This window comes from Leuciscus leuciscus, assembly GCF_965113295.1.
Source record: "Leuciscus leuciscus genome assembly, contig: SUPER_11_unloc_6, whole genome shotgun sequence".
Taxonomy (NCBI): Eukaryota; Metazoa; Chordata; class Actinopteri; order Cypriniformes; family Leuciscidae; genus Leuciscus; species Leuciscus leuciscus.
The window spans coordinates 112,852-131,717 of NW_028118541.1; the positions used below are offsets into that span (position 1 = coordinate 112,852).

The window sequence follows — 18,866 nt, forward strand, 5'->3', positions numbered from 1 at the left end:
AACCAATCAGATGTAGCTTATTTAGAACAGCTGTTACACGTATGATTCAGCTTTCGGACACGAGCAGCAGTTGCGGCGGCAGCAAATTGACTATCGCCAAGGACATTATTTCTGTGATTGTAAGTATTCATTTAATTAGAATATGATATCTATATAAAATGTTTGTTTTGTACGCTGTGTTGTTAAGCGTCTCGTTAGTGTCGTTTTTAACCCTTGTGGTGTTCGGGTCTGTAGGACCCGGTTTCATTTTTTATCAAGAGAAAAATTATACGATTAATTATTTTTTCAAACTCAGACTCATTGGCCTTGGCGCATTTTCTGTGAAGAATATATATCTGAACACATTTTCAATGACCACACCACACCCCCACCCACACAGGCTGTCCGGCTAGACCCGGGGCTAATAAAAGTGTGGAAATTGTAGATCCTGTGTACCTTTACTCTGTCCTCCTCCTGTCAGAGCATATTGTTAGTGTGTGTGTGTGTGTGTGTGTGTGTGTGTGTGTGTGTGTGTGTGTGTGTGTGTGTGTGTGTGTGTGTGTGTGTGTGTGTGTTGGGATATGTGGTTTACACGGACAACACGCCGGACATTTCACCTGGGCTCCCCGGACCTAAGGGTAATATGGGGACTATGCCAAGGTCCTCATAAATCAAAGAGTGTAACTGCATTTGTTAGTGTCTGAACAACATAAATTCTCTTTTTCTTTGAAAGTCCTTATTTACCACTTGACCTGATTTTGAGTGTATCCCAGTGTATAGAACAGCGACCCCACAGCTGGGTTTTATATTGCAGTTTCATACACATTTCTGATACACACGGGGCATTTTGGCGGGCCGTCTTGTGATTGGCTGGTTTGCGCACGTGGGCGGTAACAAACGGAAGTCAACGGGAAGCTCCGCCCAGAAGCATGGCCTCGAGCAGTCGCTAATTAAATGCCTAATGGACCACACCTTGGAAGTGTCAGCTCGACGTCATTGGATTCACTGGATTAAATACATACAGGTAATAATTATATTTATAAATATAGTTGCATTTTTGCATTAAGTAGTGTTTCCTATTTGCAAGAAATGGTAACTTGTAAGTTACAATTACTGTAAAATGCTATATATTTACCACAATGTTAGCTGAGCTAGCTTGAGTGGCTATCAACATGTCCTGCTCATTAAGCCTCAGGCTAAAGAGGTGGAGGACAGCAGGTAGAGATGAGGACATTAGTAACATTGCCAGCAGGTCAAATTTGTTAGTTTTGTTTTTAAAATGAAAGCTAGCTAGGTTAAGTTGAGCTGTGGCTATCGCATGGCTTAACGAGCAGGGCGTAGCTAGTTAAAGCCTCGTTTAGCACGTGAAGTGGATGCCTGCAGAGAGGAGAGGAGAGGAGGACTAGAAAGCAGCTAGTTGACAACTCTGTTTTTTTTGGAATTGAAACAATAAAAGAACTAAGAGGATGTATTGATATCATCTTTGGTTTTCCTGGTCTGTAAGTAACTTAATAAGTTGATTAACAAGCTTATGTAACTGCCTGTCTGTATCCACGTGTAGCTTTTGTAATTGCTAAAGTCTGGACCTTTACTACAGACATTGTGTTTGTTTTATAGAATTAAATATTTTCTTAGTAGCCCAACATTATTGTATTTTTATGAAGTTGCAGTGACACAGGAAGGCTGTGATATCATTAATATGAGTACTTTTAGGCCATTAAATAAATGTAATGTGTTTATGATATTCTGTTAGTGTACTAAACCTGTAAGATAAATTAATTGGTACCATAGTAACCAACCACAATGATCAATATACAAAACATGAGGGGCAACAGACCTGACAGGTATCTTGTGCAGTGTGTAGAGTGTTATTAAAAAAAAAAAAAAAAAAAACTTAAAAACAGTGTTTACTGTTAATATAGCTCTTTACACTGTTCATTTAGTTAGCTGAGGAGGACAGAGGCAGTAGTATAAGCACCATAGTTTCTATAGCAACCAGTATGCTTACTGAGCCTCCTGCAATGTCTGGGTTTAGACTACTTTCCAGTAAACTTGTAGAGGGGATGAGACTGCCTTTTCTCTTGTAGTTTTACTTACTTTTGACCAAGTCAGTTTAGTTGCATGTTAATTATTTGAATAATTCTAAAACAGTTCTTATGCCGAAAGCATCACAGTGATAACATTTCATGTCCTGGTTCTTTTTAATGTCATAATAATCTGTAATTCATATTGACAAAATAAACCAAATTTAAAAGGACTTTGAACCCAAAAACACACTGAGTCCCATTACTGTCACATGAAGAAAGAGAAAATGTAGAGAGTATGATATAAAGAGAAGAGAATCTGACAGAATATGTAGGCTATCAATTTAAGATTTTATCCTGGAAAACTAAACACAGCTGCTCTTAGTTAAAACTTTTTTTTTCTTGCTACCTGTCTATTATTTTTGGATGATAACACTGAGCAAAATGGTCTATGAAGCCTACTAGAGATTCGCTCGATTTGGTTTTTGATTAGAGGAATTATCTTATGTGGTCAGTGACCTTCTACAATCAGAAAACAAAACCAGTTGGAGGAACGATGAAATTTAGTCTGAATGTGGTCCAGCAGACTCCCACCAGCCTGTTACTTTGTGCAAAATATGCTATTACACTTTTCAATGTATTCTTAAAAGAATCAATCAAATATGCATGTTCCAGTTATGAGCACATAATTTGGCTTCTGGCCAGATACATAACTATGTACATTACTAATTTACCCAGACTTTTGTTTTCTGATCATGCTTGTCCCAGTGAACATTGTAATCCTGACAATAACTTTTCATAATTTAGGCTGTGACACCTGTAAAGAGTAAACATGAAGCGGCGTAGACGCATTAATCCAAAGGATGATGCAAGATTTTATGTTACTGCTGAAAGTGACAAAGTGGGACTTGACATCAAGTACATCAATGCTGAAAAGGGTAAGTTGAATCTTCTGATTGTTTAATCATGATTCGACTTTAATACATATAATTTTTTGCCACTTATTTGTTGTTTTGTCTTTGATGAATTAGGCCGCGGCATCTTCGCCTCTGTTCCATTTGAAAAAGGAGACTTTCTATTGGAATACAGAGGTGATCTAATAAGCAAGCAAGAATGTGAGAGGAGACAGAGAATTTACCATGACCTCCTTAAAGTGTTTATGTTCGAGTTCCATTTTAATGGAAAACTGTGGTGGTACGTATGTCACTGGTTAATCTAATCAGAATTATGACTCTTTTTCTCTTTTCTCACGTCAGGTTAATTTACATTGCATTAGTATAAAAACTGATTGTTTTGAAAATGTTACTTGTGTTTTTGTAGTGTTGATGCAGCAACAGAGAATTCGTCACTAGGCAGACTCGTGAATGATGACCATATTAATCCTAATGCCAAGATTAAGTACCTCACTGTGCAAGGGAAGCCCCATCTCTGTTTGTTTGCAGTTCGAGACATAAGTCCAGGAGAGGAGATCACCTATAACTATGGTGACTCAGACTGGCCATGGAGATGCAAGGTGGGCAAAATTTGACTTTGTGAAATTGATAGTTCTCATAAAAGAAATACTTTAACCATAGAACATTTCACATACCAAAATACTGTACATTTTCCATCTAGCTTCAGGTGGAACATGATTTTTATAGCTTTTGTTAGCAGTTTGTTAGCACCACCTAACCAGCAGACCATAGATGATACTGACCATTACAGACTGGTAGAACAAAAACAATGAAGTCATCAAATGCTGTGTTCATCAGAGTGTAGTTTTCAAAGTCCACGGTCTACAATATATATATATATATATTTTTCTTTTTACAGGGCCTTGATGACAAAATGGCTCCAAAGATGTGTTGTACCACAAATCCCCCATCCACAACTGATGATACTGAAGAGGTATGTCCTCACAAAAGATAGATTTTTATTAATATCTTGCTATTGATTGTTAATATCAGAAAAGTTGTCAGTGAGTTTTAATCAAGGTTTTCTTCTGTCTTTCTGTCAACACTAGAATGGTTTATTTTATTTTTTTATTCAGATGTCAAATGTCCTCTCTAGTATCACGTTCCCAGGACTTTCTCTTTATTGTCTTTTGTCTCTGTTTCATCTTCTACAGCTGACCAACGAGAGCAAGTGCAGCCATACAGCCGTCAGCCACCCGAATCAGACTAGGCCAGAGCTCAGCCCACTCACCAAGGTTGGAGAGGTAAATTAAATCTCATGTACAACTTATTTGTGGCAAAATGTTAAATCTACCAACCTATTTCAATATGTGTGTGTGTGTGTGTGTGGTCGCCTGAGTAGAACATGCTTTATGTGGACAATGGAATGGAAGGACATTGTCTAAACGTGCCTTTTCAAGCTTCAGTCAGTATAATATCTGAGTGTATGTGTATCAAACACTGAACCCCACCCAAACATGACTTGGGAGGTCCATACAGTTTACAGGGTCCTGTCCCCAGAGGCATCACTTGGGTTTTTAAGAACACTTGGACTGCCTGCATTGGATCTGTATGTTGGTTTAATGTGAATGCTAAGTTGTTTGGTTACATGTAATGGAAAGGCACCCATTCAACAGCACTGACGAAAATTCATGACAAGATGTCATTTAAAAAGAATCATAGCAAATCTAAGAACTATAAAAGGACTAACCCCTCAGTCCATGTAAAAGCTTAGTCAATTATTCTAGAAGTCCAATCATTCTAGGAAGTGGGCTGACAATAGATAAACAACAAAGTAATCAAATGCTGTATTCATCAGTGTAGTTTTCATAGTCTACAGACTGTAGTCATGTGGCCTGTTCAGTGACTAAAGAACCGTTTCAGAGACTACATGTTTTCCACAAAACACTCACTGAAATACAGCCATGATATCTTTTCACTGAATGCTACACAGGGAACATCTTGTCTTCAAGATATTTAATATAATTTCTTTTTTTTCTTCTTTTTACAGGGCCTTGATGATGAAATGGCTCCTAAGATGTGTGGTACCACAAATCCCCCATCCACAACTGATGATACTGAAGAGGTATGTCCTCACAAAAGATAGATTTTTATTAATATCTTGCTCTTGATTGTTAATATCAGAAAAGTTGTCAGTGAGTTTTAATCAAGGTTTTCCTCCGTCTTTCTGTCAACAGTAGAATGGTTTATTTTTTAATTCAGATGTCAAATGTCCTCTCTAGTATCACGCTCCCTGGACTTTCTCTTTATTGTCCTTTGTCTGTCTCTGTTTCATCTTCTACAGCTGACCAATGAGAGCAAGTGCAGCCATACAGCCGTCAGCCACCCGAATCAGACTAGTCCAGAGCTCAGCCCACTCACCAAGGTTGGAGAGGTAAATTAAATCTAATGTACAACTTATTTGTGGCAAAATGTTAAATCTACCAACCTATTTCGATATATATATGTGTGTGTGTGTGTGTGGTCGCCTGAGTAGAACATGCTTTATGTGGACAGTTGCCTGAGTAGAACATGCTTTATGTGGACAATGGAATGGAAGGACAGTCAGTATAATATCTGAGTGTATGTGTGTGTGTGTGTGTAGTCGCCTGAGTAGAACATGCTTTATGTGGACAGTCGCCTGAGTAGAACATGCTTTATGTGGACAATGGAATGGAAGGACATTGTCTAAACATGCTTTTTCAAGCTTCAGTCAGTATAATATCTGAGTGTATGTGTATCAAACACTGAACCCCACCCAAACATGACTTGGGAGGTCCATACAGTTTACAGGGTCCCGTCCCCAGAGGCATCACTTGGGTTTTTAAGAACACTTGGACTGCCTGCATTGGATCTGTATGTTGGTTTAATGTGAATGCTAAGTTGTTTGGTTACATGTAATGGATAGGCACCCTATTAGTTATACTGGGCTACAAGAAGTCAGCTCCTGGCACTGAGGCTAACCACAAATTCTCCATCTACAATTTAAAAATATGAAGAAGGTATATCTTCATATAGGATATGCTTTAGATAAGCTGCATTCAAACATTCAAAGGAAAAAACAAAAACTCAGATAATATCTACAAGGGCTAATTTCTGTACAAACATTCAATTTCAATCTCATCCAGTGACTTCCCCTGCATGCTGGAAAGGTTTCCTTTCTCCATTGACAAAAGGAGTTTGGAAATCTTAGCCAGTTGTGTTGTGGGAACTGGTAATCTGTAGAAGTCGCGGTGAACGCAAATGTGTTCATCAGAGTGTAGATTTCATAGTCCACGGTCTACAATATATTTTTTATTTTTTTACAGGGCCTTGATGACGAAATGGCTCCTAAGATGTGTGGTACCACAAATCCCCCATCCACAACTGATGATACTGAAGAGGTATGTCCTCACAAAAGATAGATTTTTATTAATATCTTGCTCTGATTGTTAATATCAGAAAAGTTGTCAGTGAGTTTTAAAGCAAGGTTTTCCTCTGTCTTTCTGTCAACAGTAGAATGATTTTTTTATTTTTTTTAGATATCAAATGTCCTCTCTAGTATCACGCTCCCTGGACTTTCTCTTTATTGTCCTTTGTCTGTCTCTGTTTCATCTTCTACAGCTGACCACTGAGAGCAAGTGCAGCCATACAGCCGTCAGCCACCCGAATCAGACTAGTCCAGAGCTCAGCCCACTCACCAAGGTTGGAGAGGTAAATTAAATCTCATGTACAACTTAGTGAAGTTATTTGTGGCAAAATGTTAAATCTACCAACCTATTTCAATATATGTGTGTGTGTGTGTGTGTGGTCGCCTGAGTAGAACATGCTTTATGTGGACAGTCGCCTGAGTAGAACATGCTTTATGTGGACAATGGAATGGAAGGACATTTGTCTAAACGTGCCTTTTCAAGCTTCAGTCAGTATAATATCTGAGTGTATGTGTATCAAACCCTGAACCCCACCCAAACATGACTTGGGAGGTCCATACAGTTTACAGGGTCCTGTCCCCAGAGGCATCACTTTGGTTTTTAAGAACACTTGGACTGCCTGCATTGGATCTGTATGTTGGTTTAATGTGAATGCTAAGTTGTTTGGTTACATGTAATGGAAAGGCACCCATTCAACAGCACTGACGAAAATTCATGACAAGATGTCATTTAAAAAGAATCATAGCAAATCTAAGAACTATAAAAGGACTAACCCCTCAGTCCATGTAAAAGCTTAGTCAATTATTCTAGAAGTCCAATCATTCTAGGAAGTGGGCTGACAATAGATAAACAACAAAGTAATCAAATGCTGTATTCATCAGTGTAGTTTTCATAGTCTACAGACTGTAGTCATGTGGCCTGTTCAGTGACTAAAGAACCGTTTCAGAGACTACATGTTTTCCACAAAACACTCACTGAAATACAGCCATGATATCTTTTCACTGAATGCTACACAGGGAACATCTTGTCTTCAAGATATTTAATATAATTTCTTTTTTTTTTTCTTTTTACAGGGCCTTGATGACGAAATGGCTCCAAAGATGTGTTGTACCACAAATCCCCCATCCACAACTGATGATACTGAAGAGGTATGTCCTCACAAAAGATAGATTTTTATTAATATCTTGCTCTTGATTGTTAATATCAGAAAAGTTGTCAGTGAGTTTTAAAGCAAGGTTTTCCTCCGTCTTTCTATCAACAGTAGAATGATTTTTTTTTTTTTATTCAGATATCAAATGTCCTCTCTAGTATCACGCTCCCTGGACTTTCTCTTTATTGTCCTTTGTCTGTCTCTGTTTCATCTTCTACAGCTGACCAATGAGAGCAAGTGCAGCCATACAGCCGTCAGCCACCCGAATCAGACTAGGCCAGAGCTCAGCCCACTCACCAAGGTTGGAGAGGTAAATTAAATCTCATGTACAACTTAGTGAAGTTATTTGTGGCAAAATGTTAAATCTACCAACCTATTTCAATGTGTGTGTGTGTGTGTGTGGTCGCCTGAGTAGAACATGCTTTATGTGGACAGGCGCCTGAGTAGAACATGCTTTATGTGGACAATGGAATGGAAGGACATTGTCTAAACGTGCCTTTTCAAGCTTCAGTCAGTATAATATCTGAGTGTATGTGTATCAAACCCTGAACCCCACCCAAACATGACTTGGGAGGTCCATACAGTTTAGAGGGTCCCGTCCCCAGAGGCATCACTTTGGTTTTTAAGAACACTTGGACTGCCTGCATTGGATCTGTATGTTGGTTTAATGTGAATGCTAAGTTGTTTGGTTACATGTAATGGAAAGGCACCCATTCAACAGCACTGACAAAAATTCATGACAAGATGTAATTTTAAAAGAATCATAGCAAATCTAAGAACTATAAAAGGACTAACCCCTCAGTCCATGTAAAAGCTTAGTCAATTATTCTAGAAGTCCAATCATTCTAGGAAGTGGGCTGACAATAGATAAACAACAAAGTAATCAAATGCTGTATTCATCAGTGTAGTTTTCATAGTCTACAGACTGTAGTCATGTGGCCTGTTCAGTGACTAAAGAACCGTTTCAGAGACTACATGTTTTCCACAAAACACTCACCGAAATACAGCCATGATATCTTTTCACTGAATGCTACACAGGGAACATCTTGTCTTCAAGATATTTATTATAATTTATCTTTTTTTGTTGTTTATTCCTTTTTACAGGGCCTTGATGATGAAATGGCTCCAAAGATGTGTGGTACCACAAATCCCCCATCCACAACTGATGATACTGAAGAGGTATGTCCTCACAAAAGATAGATTTTTATTAATATCTTGCTCTTGATTGTTAATATCAGAAAAGTTGTCAGTGAGTTTTAATCAAGGTTTTCCTCTGTCTTTCTGTCAACACTAGAATGGTTTATTTTATTTTTTTATTCAGATGTCAAATGTCCTCTCTAGTATCATGCTCCCTGGACTTTCTCTTTATTGTCCTTTGTCTCTGTTTCATCTTCTACAGCTGACCAATGAGAGCAAGTGCAGCCATACAGCCGTCAGCCACCCGAATCAGACTAGTCCAGAGCTCAGCCCACTCACCAAGGTTGGAGAGGTAAATTAAATCTAATGTACAACTTAGTGAAGTTATTTGTGGCAAAATGTTAAATCTACCAACCTATTTCGATATATATGTGTGTGTGTGTGTGTGTGTGTGTGTGTGTGTGTGGTCGCCTGAGTAGAACATGCTTTATGTGGACAGTCGCCTGAGTAGAACATGCTTTATGTGGACAATGGAATGGAAGGACATTTGTCTAAACGTGCCTTTTCAAGCTTCAGTCAGTATAATATCTGAGTGTATGTGTATCAAACACTGAACCCCACCCAAACATGACTTGGGAGGTCCATACAGTTTACAGGGTCCCGTCCCCATAGGCATCACTTGGGTTTTTAAGAACACTTGGACTGCCTGCATTGGATCTGTATGTTGGTTTAATGTGAATGCTAAGTTGTTTGGTTACATGTAATGGATAGGCACCCTATTAGTTATACTGGGCTACAAGAAGTCAGCTCCTGGCACTGAGGCTAACCACAAATTCCCCATCTACAATTAAAAAAAATATGAATCATATAGGATATGCTTTAAATAAGCTGCATATAAATAAGATACGCTATAAATAACAAAATACAATGCAATAAAAGGGTAATCATATGTATGAGGTAAATTAAATGTCACATTGGTATTGGATTTAAAATGATTGGATATCGACATGTAAATATGAAATATCTTTCTGTCCAAACTATGTGGCATAAATAAATACTACAATTAAATTTTTCGCCAACAGTGTCAAAAACACCGCCTTGTGTGTGCAACAGTATCCTCCTTGGACAAGTGTGTTAGTTGTGTGGGACCCGTATCTTCCTTCAAGTGGCTTGGCTATCGATGCACAGGTTAGATATTTAGTGAATTAGTATAGAGTGTATATGTGTTGTGCTCTAACCACTTAAATAGACCTGCAGTGTTAACATTATTTTACTCAAATGTGTTCCAGTTTGTTCAGGGGTCTGGCATAAATCCTGCCTCAAGCAAATTAAAAGAGATGACTTTAACAGCACAGCACAGGTGAGTATCTACTAAGTGAGTGTTGAACTTGAACTGTCTATAAGATTCAATCACCATGTAAAATAATTTTGCTTTCTCACCAATTCAGGCGCAGCAGTCTCCTGAGGCTTCTGATGATGATCTGCTGTCAGATCAGGACAAAATTCTACATCCAGAATTGGACCAAAAATCATCTGATGATGCTGAGGACATGTCTGACAAGGAATACATACCTGACTCGGATTCAGAATATGATGATGAATATGATTCAGATGCCAGCATACCCTTAATGTCAAGTCAGGCAAGAGCTGCACATATTCAAGTAAAACCAGTAGTACCTGATGTTGGAACATCTTATGGGTCAGACACAGGCACCCCAGTTGTGCCCAGTATATCAAAATGTTGGCCACCCCTTAAAAATAAGATGATTCCCAATGCTGCTGACACATCTAATTCAGCAAATTCTATCAAAGACTCATCAAAGGAAAAGCTAGAGGATGAAGCTGTGACTCATGAACAAGAATTACCACATCTGTTTATGAGTAAAAAAAATTACTGTTATGTTTGTGGTAAGCCACAAAGCAAAATTTCCCGCCACTTGAAAACACACAAGACACATACTGAAATTGTCCAAGCATTTTCCCTTCCTGAGGACTCAAAAGAGCGCAAGATATTATTAGAAAAAATGAGGAATAAGGGAAATTTTAAACATAACATTGCAGTTTTGCAAGATGGAAAAGGATCACTGAAAGTGAAGAGAAAGCCAAAAGCTAAAGCACTGGCAGGAAAGTTTATCCACTGTATGTATTGTCAAGGGATGTACATTCGTAAGGAGCTTTGGAGACATGTCCGCAGATGCCCCTTTAAGCCAGAAAACGAAGATTTGGGTGACACACCTGGGAGAACCAAAGTACTGGGCTTGGCTGCAACTCTGGAGTCTACATTCTGTCAGCAGATCTCAAGTGGAGTGTGGAAGCTCCTTAGTGTCATGAAACAAGATGAGGTGGCCTCAGTTGTGCGAAATGACTTCTCTATTATTCAGTTTGCCCAGTCACTCTACAACAAACATGGACAAGACCCTACAAAATATGAATACATTCGACAAAAGCTCCGTGAAGTGGGGCGTTTGTTGTTATGCTTGCGTACAGAATTCTCAGTACATAACCTAGAGGACGCTGTTAAACCTGCTAACTTCCAGAGAGTTGTGCAAGCAGTAAAGAAAGTTTCAGGTTTTGATGAACAAAAACACTCGTACCAGAAACCAAGCCTTGCGCTGAAACTGGGGCATACACTGAAGAAAATCGCGGACATTATTCATTGTAGGGCACTCATGGCAGAAGATGAAGAACTGATCAGGCACACTGACATATTCAAGAAGTTGTACACCTCCAGGTGGTCTGAGTTGGTGTCTCACAGTGCCCTGAACACACTGAGTGATGCCAAATACAATAAACCATCAACATTGCCCTTCACTGAAGATGTTCAGATCCTTCATCAGTACCTAGAGAAATCTGCAGAAAGTGCCTTCTGCAGCTTGAAGGAAGAGGCCACCACTCAGAACTATGCTCAGCTTGCAAAACTCACACTTGCACAAATCATTGTCTTCAATCGAAGGCGTGCTGGGGAAGTTTCGAAAATGCGCCTCAAAAGTTTTCATGAAAGGGACAACACAAAGCTCCATGAAGATGTTGCACTGGGGTTGTCGAAGACTGAACAGAAGCTTTGTAACTATTTCAGCCGAATTGAAATCATGGGGAAAAGGGGCAGAAAGGTTGCCGTTCTGCTCACACCAAGTGTGGTGGATGCTTTGTCACTACTTGCCAGTAGAAGAACTGAATGTGGCGTTTGTGCCACAAATGTCTTCCTGTTTGCAAGACCAACGTCAATGAGCCACTACAGAGGACAGGACTGTTTGCGTGTTCATGCAAGCCAGTGTGGAGCAAAGCACCCTGAGTACCTTAGGTCAACACAACTCAGGAAACATGTTGCCACACTCTCACAAGTCCTTAATTTAAAACACAATGAACTTGATCAGGTTGCAGATTTCCTGGGTCACGACATTCGTGTTCACCGCGACTTCTACAGATTACCAGTTCCCACAACACAACTGGCTAAGATTTCCAAACTCCTTTTGTCAATGGAGAAAGGAAACCTTTCCAGCATGCAGGGGAAGTCACTGGATGAGATTGAAATTGAAGGTTTGTACAGAAATTAGCCCTTGTAGATATTATCTGAGTTTTTGTTTTTTCCTTTGAATGTTAATTTATAAACATCTAGACTTGGCGTAGTCAGCATCCTTTTCCTTTCATGTCCAAATATGAGTCGAGAACTACTATTCAGAAATATAAACTTAAGTCTACAGTATGGCTGGACAGTAATTCAAAAATATGTTTGTGTAGGAGGTGCAGTCGAATTACGTTAATTATTAACCTAATATCATATTGTGTAATCATTTATCTTATGTGCTCATGGACCAAATTAAACATAAACGCAGGTATAATAGCTCAAAACTACTCAAGTAAAAATAGTTACTTTGCAAAAAGTGGCAAGTACAAAACCAAGTACTATCTTTTCCCTAGGTCTTTTTATGTCCAGCTATTTATGAGAGTTTTACCAGAGCTGTAAACTATTTGAATAAATGTAATTAGTAACTGTACTTGAGTATCTTTTTGGCTACTTTGTAGTTGTACTGAGTATCAAAGATATTAGCTACTTTTACTCTACTTGACTACATTTTTTATGTACTTTTTACTCCAATACATTTGTGAGGAGTAATGCAATTACAAATTACATTTTGCATGGCACCTAACTTTTTCTGCAGCAGTTTATTTCTGCTATAAAGAAGTGATATTTCCATCTAAGTGGCATTGACTGAACTATATCTTGTGCGTTTTGCCCTTACTCACCCAAACTTGTCAAGTCTACTTTACGTGAATGCGAGTGCATTAGTAGGTGCTAAATCGCAGACGTTTGATTTAAGAGATGAGGTCATGACTGCAGCCAGTGATGAGCACATCCAGTACAACTAGACTTTGACTATTTAATTTTACTTAACATTATTTTATTTATCCACCATATTGACAAGGCCTTTTTGAAGGATATTGGTTTACGTGGGGCCTTTTTGTGCACTTGAGCTTAACTGAGACATGAGAGTTTGTAGACGCTTAAATAGATGGTTCACCCAAAAATGAATATTCTGTCATTTACTCACCCTCAAGTTGTTCCAAACTTGTCTTTGTTCTGCTGTACTAGTCAATGGCTGGCAAGATCTGCTTGGTTACAAAAATATATAAAATATCTATCTTTGTGTACTGCAGAACAAAGAAATGTATACCGGTTTGGAACAACTTGAGGTTGACTACATGAAGACAGAATTTTCATTTTTGGTTGAACAATCCCTTTAAGAGGCTGTTGTGTCGACCCTGATTTATTGCACTATTGAGGTGTTCAGTTTTATTTAGATTTTAGAAAATAAACATGACTTCTCATTTTACAAATCAATTGTTTCTTATTTTCACCTGCATGTCTCAGGTGTCAAGGACCTAGTGCATCTTTGGGCCTAAATTTAGTATAAGTAAAATACTAAAGTACTGTTAAAATCACTTTCTCAAGTCGTATTGGTAACTTGTAACTTGTAGTAGAGTCATTTATGCTGCAATGTATCTGTCTTTTTACTCAGTATGGTTTTCAGGTACTCTTTACACCTCTGAGTTTTACTAATGCCATTTTCCAGATGAGATTGCGTTAAGTGATGCTGAAGACAGTGGGAGCGAATCTGATGACAGCAACACAGATCTCACCGCATCAGAGTTTGGAACTGTGGAGCCTATGGCTATTGACTCTACAACCACAGAGCAAGACCATGACATGGGAGACTTTGGTATGTTAACTCAATTCATAGTCACTGCTGATAAAATGTATTTTTTACAAAAGTAACTTGTTAAATTATGTTTTCAACAGGATCAGTGTCATTTGTGTCATCCACAGTGAGTGAGAGTGTACCTCCCTCTGAAGGTAAGATTCAGATTCAAGAGGTTTATTGTCTATGCACAGAAGAAACACAGTTGTTTATAGACCTTATGCGCCAGTGAAACGAGGGTGCCGCCATCTTTAGTATATTGTCTTTTAACTTTCGTTTTTGCGGTCGCTCTGTATATTTCTATGGCGCTGCTATCCAGGAGTAATTAGCTTTTGAAGTGGATTTACTTAATGTAAAGTTAACGAACGTTATCATGAGGATTGTAATGTTTAAAGCAGATGACTAAACAAATGTCAGTCGACCGGGAAGATTTTAAAACGAGCCGTTCATTAATAAACGCAAAATCGCGGTGAAAATACAGACCGGAAGTCAAAAGACAACGAGCGCAGCGCTGAGAAGAGGCGGGACAACATAAGGTCTATACCCTACGATGAAATTCTTACTTTGCCCAACTCCCTTAAAGGGATACTTCACCGTTTTTTCATATTTAACCATGTTATTCCCCTAACTAAAACGAGTTGCTACATACCTCTCTCGTCTCAGTGCGTGCACTCAATCGCTCTGGCGCACGGCGACACTTTGATAGCACTTAGCTTAGCCCAGTTCATTCATTAGGATCCAAACAGAGATGAAGTTAGAAGCGACCAAACACCTCCATGTTTTCCCTACTTAAATAGTTACTCAAGTAGTTATACGACCAAGTATGGTGACACAAAATAAAACGTGGCGCTTTTCTAAGCGAGTAAAAAGGATAACTATAATGTATGGCGGAATAGCACTGGGAGCACTTTGACTGTGTAAAAAGTCAGTTTTTATGAAAGTTTAATATGAAAAAACGGTGAAGTATCCCTTTAACAGAAGGATTATTATGCACGTATTTGTGATGTTTCCTGTCTCTGAAGTTTTCAACTATCAAAATGCAAGAGTAATCTTAAAGAAAGAGATATAAATAAATAGCCCTAAATTTAACTGTACTGCATTTGTACAAAACATCTTGTCTGCAAGGGAGCATATACACTTACTTTATTATCAGGTAATGTATCCTGAATTTGAGGTAAAAGTAAAGTTACCTCCTCCTCTTCACATGTTCTCTTGATTGCCCATGAGTACGTATTAATAATTGTCTTTTTAGCAAGTTGGTTAAAAGACTAAAAATGAATTGGTCTGAATGACTGAGTCACAACATGCCACAAAATCTGGAAGATTAAGAGGTTAAAAGTAGTATTAGGCTGATTGTTATGTACGGTTTCAATATCAAGACTAAACTTTCAGACCAAGTTCCATCACTATTTAGCTAACCTTATGAAATCAGATTTAAACTGAGAATCAGACCTTAAACCCCATAGTATTTGTTTCATTTAAAATACGGTGTGTTGAAGTACAATGCCAAAATTACTTAAGACATGTTACTAATTGTAGTATTACTTACTGCAATTAATTCAAATATCAAAAGGTTTGGCCACATAAATAGATGAACAGCAAAGACATTCTAAAAATACACTCCATATTGTCCACACTCTAATGTGGGCTAGTAAAGTTGGTGAAATCACATCGAGTGAGACACCAACTGATACCCAAAGTGAATTAAGAAAAGTAAACTGCAATTTTTTTGTCAACTGTGGCATTAACTGAACTCATGTTTTGATGGCTTCAACTGGACAACACATTTTGTTTGATTGATATATATATATATATTTATTTATTTATTTATTTATTTATTTTTTTTTATTTTTTTTTTGCTTATCTTCCAGAGAATTATGCTGATGAGGAACATGGATCCAGAAGAGTGGCAAAGAAAGTGTGGTCTAAGGCTGAGGTCGCCGCAGTAATGCGACACTTCAAAGGTCATATAAGCAGGGGAAAACTGGCCACCAAAACTGAATGCAGTCACTGCAAACTGGTGGAAGACCCCGTGTTGGCACAAAGAACAGTGCAAAATATAAGGGACTTTGTTCGAAATAGAGGAATAGCTGCAAAGAGGCAGTCAGAAAAAGAAAAGATTTAAATACTCTGACAATTGTGGTGGTGTTTCTATGTTTGTGTTAAAGGAACACGCCGACTTTTTGGGACTTTAGCTTATTCCCCGTATCCCCCAGAGTTAGATAAGTCCATACATACCCTTCTCATCTCCGTGCGTGCCGTAACTCTGTCTGACGCACCCACCGCTAGCCTAGCTTAGCACAAAGACTGGAGGTAAATGGCTCCAGCTAGCATACTGCTCCCAATAAGTGACACAATAATGCCAACATTTTCCTATTTACATGTTGTGATTTGTATAGTCTCGGCGTGTACAAATAACAAGGCCACATGAGATACAGCCATCTTCTAACCGTATACATACAGGGAACTATATTCTCATAGAATTTACTATATAGAAGGCGAAGCACTGCTGGCTGGAGTGATTAGCGCAACCCTCTGAGCGAACTCCCTGCCCCTCACCACGGGGCTTCTCAGGCGCTGCGAGCAAATCACTCCGCAGAAGTAGCAGTGCTTAGGCCTTCTGAGAGTATAGTTCCCAGTGTGTGTACGGTTAGAAGATGTCTGTGTCTCATGTGACCTTGTTATTTGTACACGCCGAGACTATACAAATCACAACATGTAAATAGGAAAATGTTGGCATTATTGTGTCACTTATTGGGAGCAGTATGCTAGCTGGAGCCATTTACCTCCAGTCTTTGTGCTAAGCTAGGCTAGCGGTGGGTGCGTCAGACAGAGTTACGGCACGCACGGAGATGAGAAGGGTATGTATGGACTTATCTAACTCTGGGGGATACGGGGAATAAGCTAAAGTCCAAAGTTCCTTTAATGTTTTAAAAAGTGTGGCTCTTGTGTTTTAAGTTGTTGTCTGCCTGTGATAGTTTGTAATGATGTTCAAAGAGGCCATCACAAAAGCAAACTGTAAAACAGCTTTTATTTTTTTTACTTTTTGTTATGAGCAACCATGGGTCTTTTGAAGTTGGGTAAGAATAACTTATTTGACCTTTTTTGCTCAATTCTCATTGTCATGGCACTTGTGTTGTGTGACAATCTATTGTTTAGCTCTTACAGGCTGTTATCTGGCTGTTAGTCAGTGTCACCAACTAACACTGGTGATGTTAGAGTTGTGCAATAAAATAATAATTCAAGTCCCATTAATGCTTGGTGGTGTCAGGTTAATGTGTATTTATGTTAATGAGCATTTATGTTAATGAGCAAGTATTTAAGTGACGTCATTGTCCCTTTAAAGTCCCAATAATGTTTGTTTTGGTCCTTATAAGTCACATATTCTTCAAAATGAGAACTGTCTCTATAAACCACAATAATTTTAGGGTGGTGTGTATCACGCTCTGAAGGGTGTATCTGAAGTCTAAAGTGTCCTGAATTTTTTTCAAATTTTTTGGAGTGTTTTAATCGAATTCCCATAGCTCTAGGACCTCAGGAAAGGGTAGTCCATCTAAACCACCACCGGGCCTGTTTGGAGAAAAAGTCTGGCTAATCCACATAAACCAGTATGTGTGTGTGTGTGTGTGTGTGTGTGTGTGTGTGTGTGTGTGACGTGTGTGTTCTTGTATATGGTTTATGAGGACACAAATGTGTATAATGACATGGGTATTACAACGTAAACATGGTTTATGAGGACATATGTGTCCTTCTAAACCAAACGGCTTAAAAAACATACTAAATCTGTGATTGGTAGGTTTAGGGGTAGGGTTAGTGTAGGGGGATAGATTATACAGTTTGTACATTAGAAAAACCATTACGCCTATGGAGAGTCCTCATAAACCACATATCTGAGTGTGTGTGTGTGTGTGTGTGTGTGTGTGTGAGAGATTGTAAGTGTGAGTGCAAGAGTGAGTTCTGTGTTTCTTAAAGGGATACTCCACCGAAAAATGAAAATTCTGTCATCATATACTCACCCTCATGTTGTTTCAAACCTGTATGAATTTCTTTCTTTTGCTGAACAGAAAGGAAGATATCTAGAAGAATGTGAGTAACCAGACAGTTTTAGATACCATTGACTTCCATAGTTGGAAAAATATATACTATGGAAGTCAATGGTATCTAAAACTGTCTGGTTACTGACATTCTTCTAGATATCTTCCTTTCTGTTCAGCAAAATAAAGAAATTCATACAGGTTTGAAACAACATGAGGGTGAGTATATGATGACAGAATTTTCATTTTTCGGTGGAGTATCCCTTTAAAGGGTCAGTAAGAAGCCAATATTCTAATCGGAGAGCTAAGAGCTCAAGTTAGAACTGCATGTAATAGAAACAAAATTATAAGTATAGCCTAACTATCAAACATAGTATTTTGGTTATTTAACTTTAAAATATATATGTTATTGGATATATTTTATTGTATTTTGGTTATTCAGGGTGGCCGCGGGTCCTTAAAGTCTTAAATAAAATGTTCCTAATAAAAGGCCTTAAAAAGTATCAATTTTAACTCCGGTCAATTTTAACATTGAGCTCATTTTGTTGTAAATTTGGAGTGCTGTCAATACAGAGAACAATGACAAAAATCGGTGTTGCCTACACCGTCTTATCCTCTTTTTAAAATGTGCACCCTGTTGACTTCAATGGGCCATATTTTAAACCTGCTTTTACAAGTGCAAGTTTACATTACAAGTGCACAGGTCATGTGAGTGATTCCTTTAGAGTTAACATGGGTGAATCTGACTGCAGTAGATGTGAAAGATATGAATAAAGTTAATTCGGCCAGCGCTCATACCTGTGTTTACATCCTGTTTTCGGTTGAAGTCCAAAGTAGGTGATTGTCGAATTCACGCGCATATGTTTAGTTACCTATGATCACGCGCGTGAACTCGACAATCGACTACTTTGGACTTCAACCGAAAACAGGATGTAAACACAGTATGAGCGCTGGCCGAATTAACTTAATTTTAACGGATGTTGTAGCAATATTGTTGTCCAG

At 38.5% G+C, this 18,866-nt stretch overlaps 3 protein-coding genes across 3 annotated transcripts in view; all 3 read left to right on the forward strand.

The window, feature by feature from the left end:
• LOC309510262 (ribonuclease inhibitor-like) overlaps nucleotides 1-18,866 on the forward strand; it is a gene marked incomplete at its 5' end in the record, with an annotated part of 331,533 nt that overhangs the window by 107,697 nt on the left and 204,970 nt on the right. The window lies entirely within an intron of this gene.
• Nucleotides 389-11,207, forward strand: LOC309510255 (uncharacterized protein; the record flags this gene model as incomplete). Its single annotated transcript, XM_082191268.1, has 15 exons — nucleotides 389-617; nucleotides 794-1,003; nucleotides 2,811-2,941; nucleotides 3,035-3,197; nucleotides 3,324-3,516; nucleotides 6,244-6,318; nucleotides 6,539-6,628; nucleotides 7,419-7,493; nucleotides 7,716-7,805; nucleotides 8,600-8,674; nucleotides 8,895-8,984; nucleotides 9,715-9,820; nucleotides 9,922-9,992; nucleotides 10,081-11,095; nucleotides 11,170-11,207. Exons 3-15 carry the CDS (start codon nucleotides 2,836-2,838, stop codon nucleotides 11,205-11,207), a joined length of 2,187 nt encoding a protein of 728 aa, XP_082047394.1. The 5' UTR covers nucleotides 389-617; nucleotides 794-1,003; nucleotides 2,811-2,835.
• Nucleotides 11,123-17,424, forward strand: LOC309510244 (uncharacterized protein). The gene is made up of 4 exons (XM_082191264.1): nucleotides 11,123-12,169; nucleotides 13,705-13,851; nucleotides 13,932-13,985; nucleotides 15,702-17,424. Exons 1-4 carry the CDS (start codon nucleotides 11,302-11,304, stop codon nucleotides 15,953-15,955), a joined length of 1,323 nt encoding a protein of 440 aa, XP_082047390.1. The 5' UTR covers nucleotides 11,123-11,301; the 3' UTR covers nucleotides 15,956-17,424.

Bases quoted from the DNA above. Each gene is read 5' to 3' on its own strand.
- LOC309510244 (XM_082191264.1), top strand. From the start codon at position 11,302: ATGGCAGAAGATGAAGAACTGATCAGGCACACTGACATATTCAAGAAG. The intron at 12,170-13,704 runs GTTTGTACAGAA...GCCATTTTCCAG, and splicing joins GGATGAGATTGAAATTGAAG to ATGAGATTGCGTTAAGTGAT. The intron at 13,852-13,931 runs GTATGTTAACTC...TGTTTTCAACAG, and splicing joins CCATGACATGGGAGACTTTG to GATCAGTGTCATTTGTGTCA.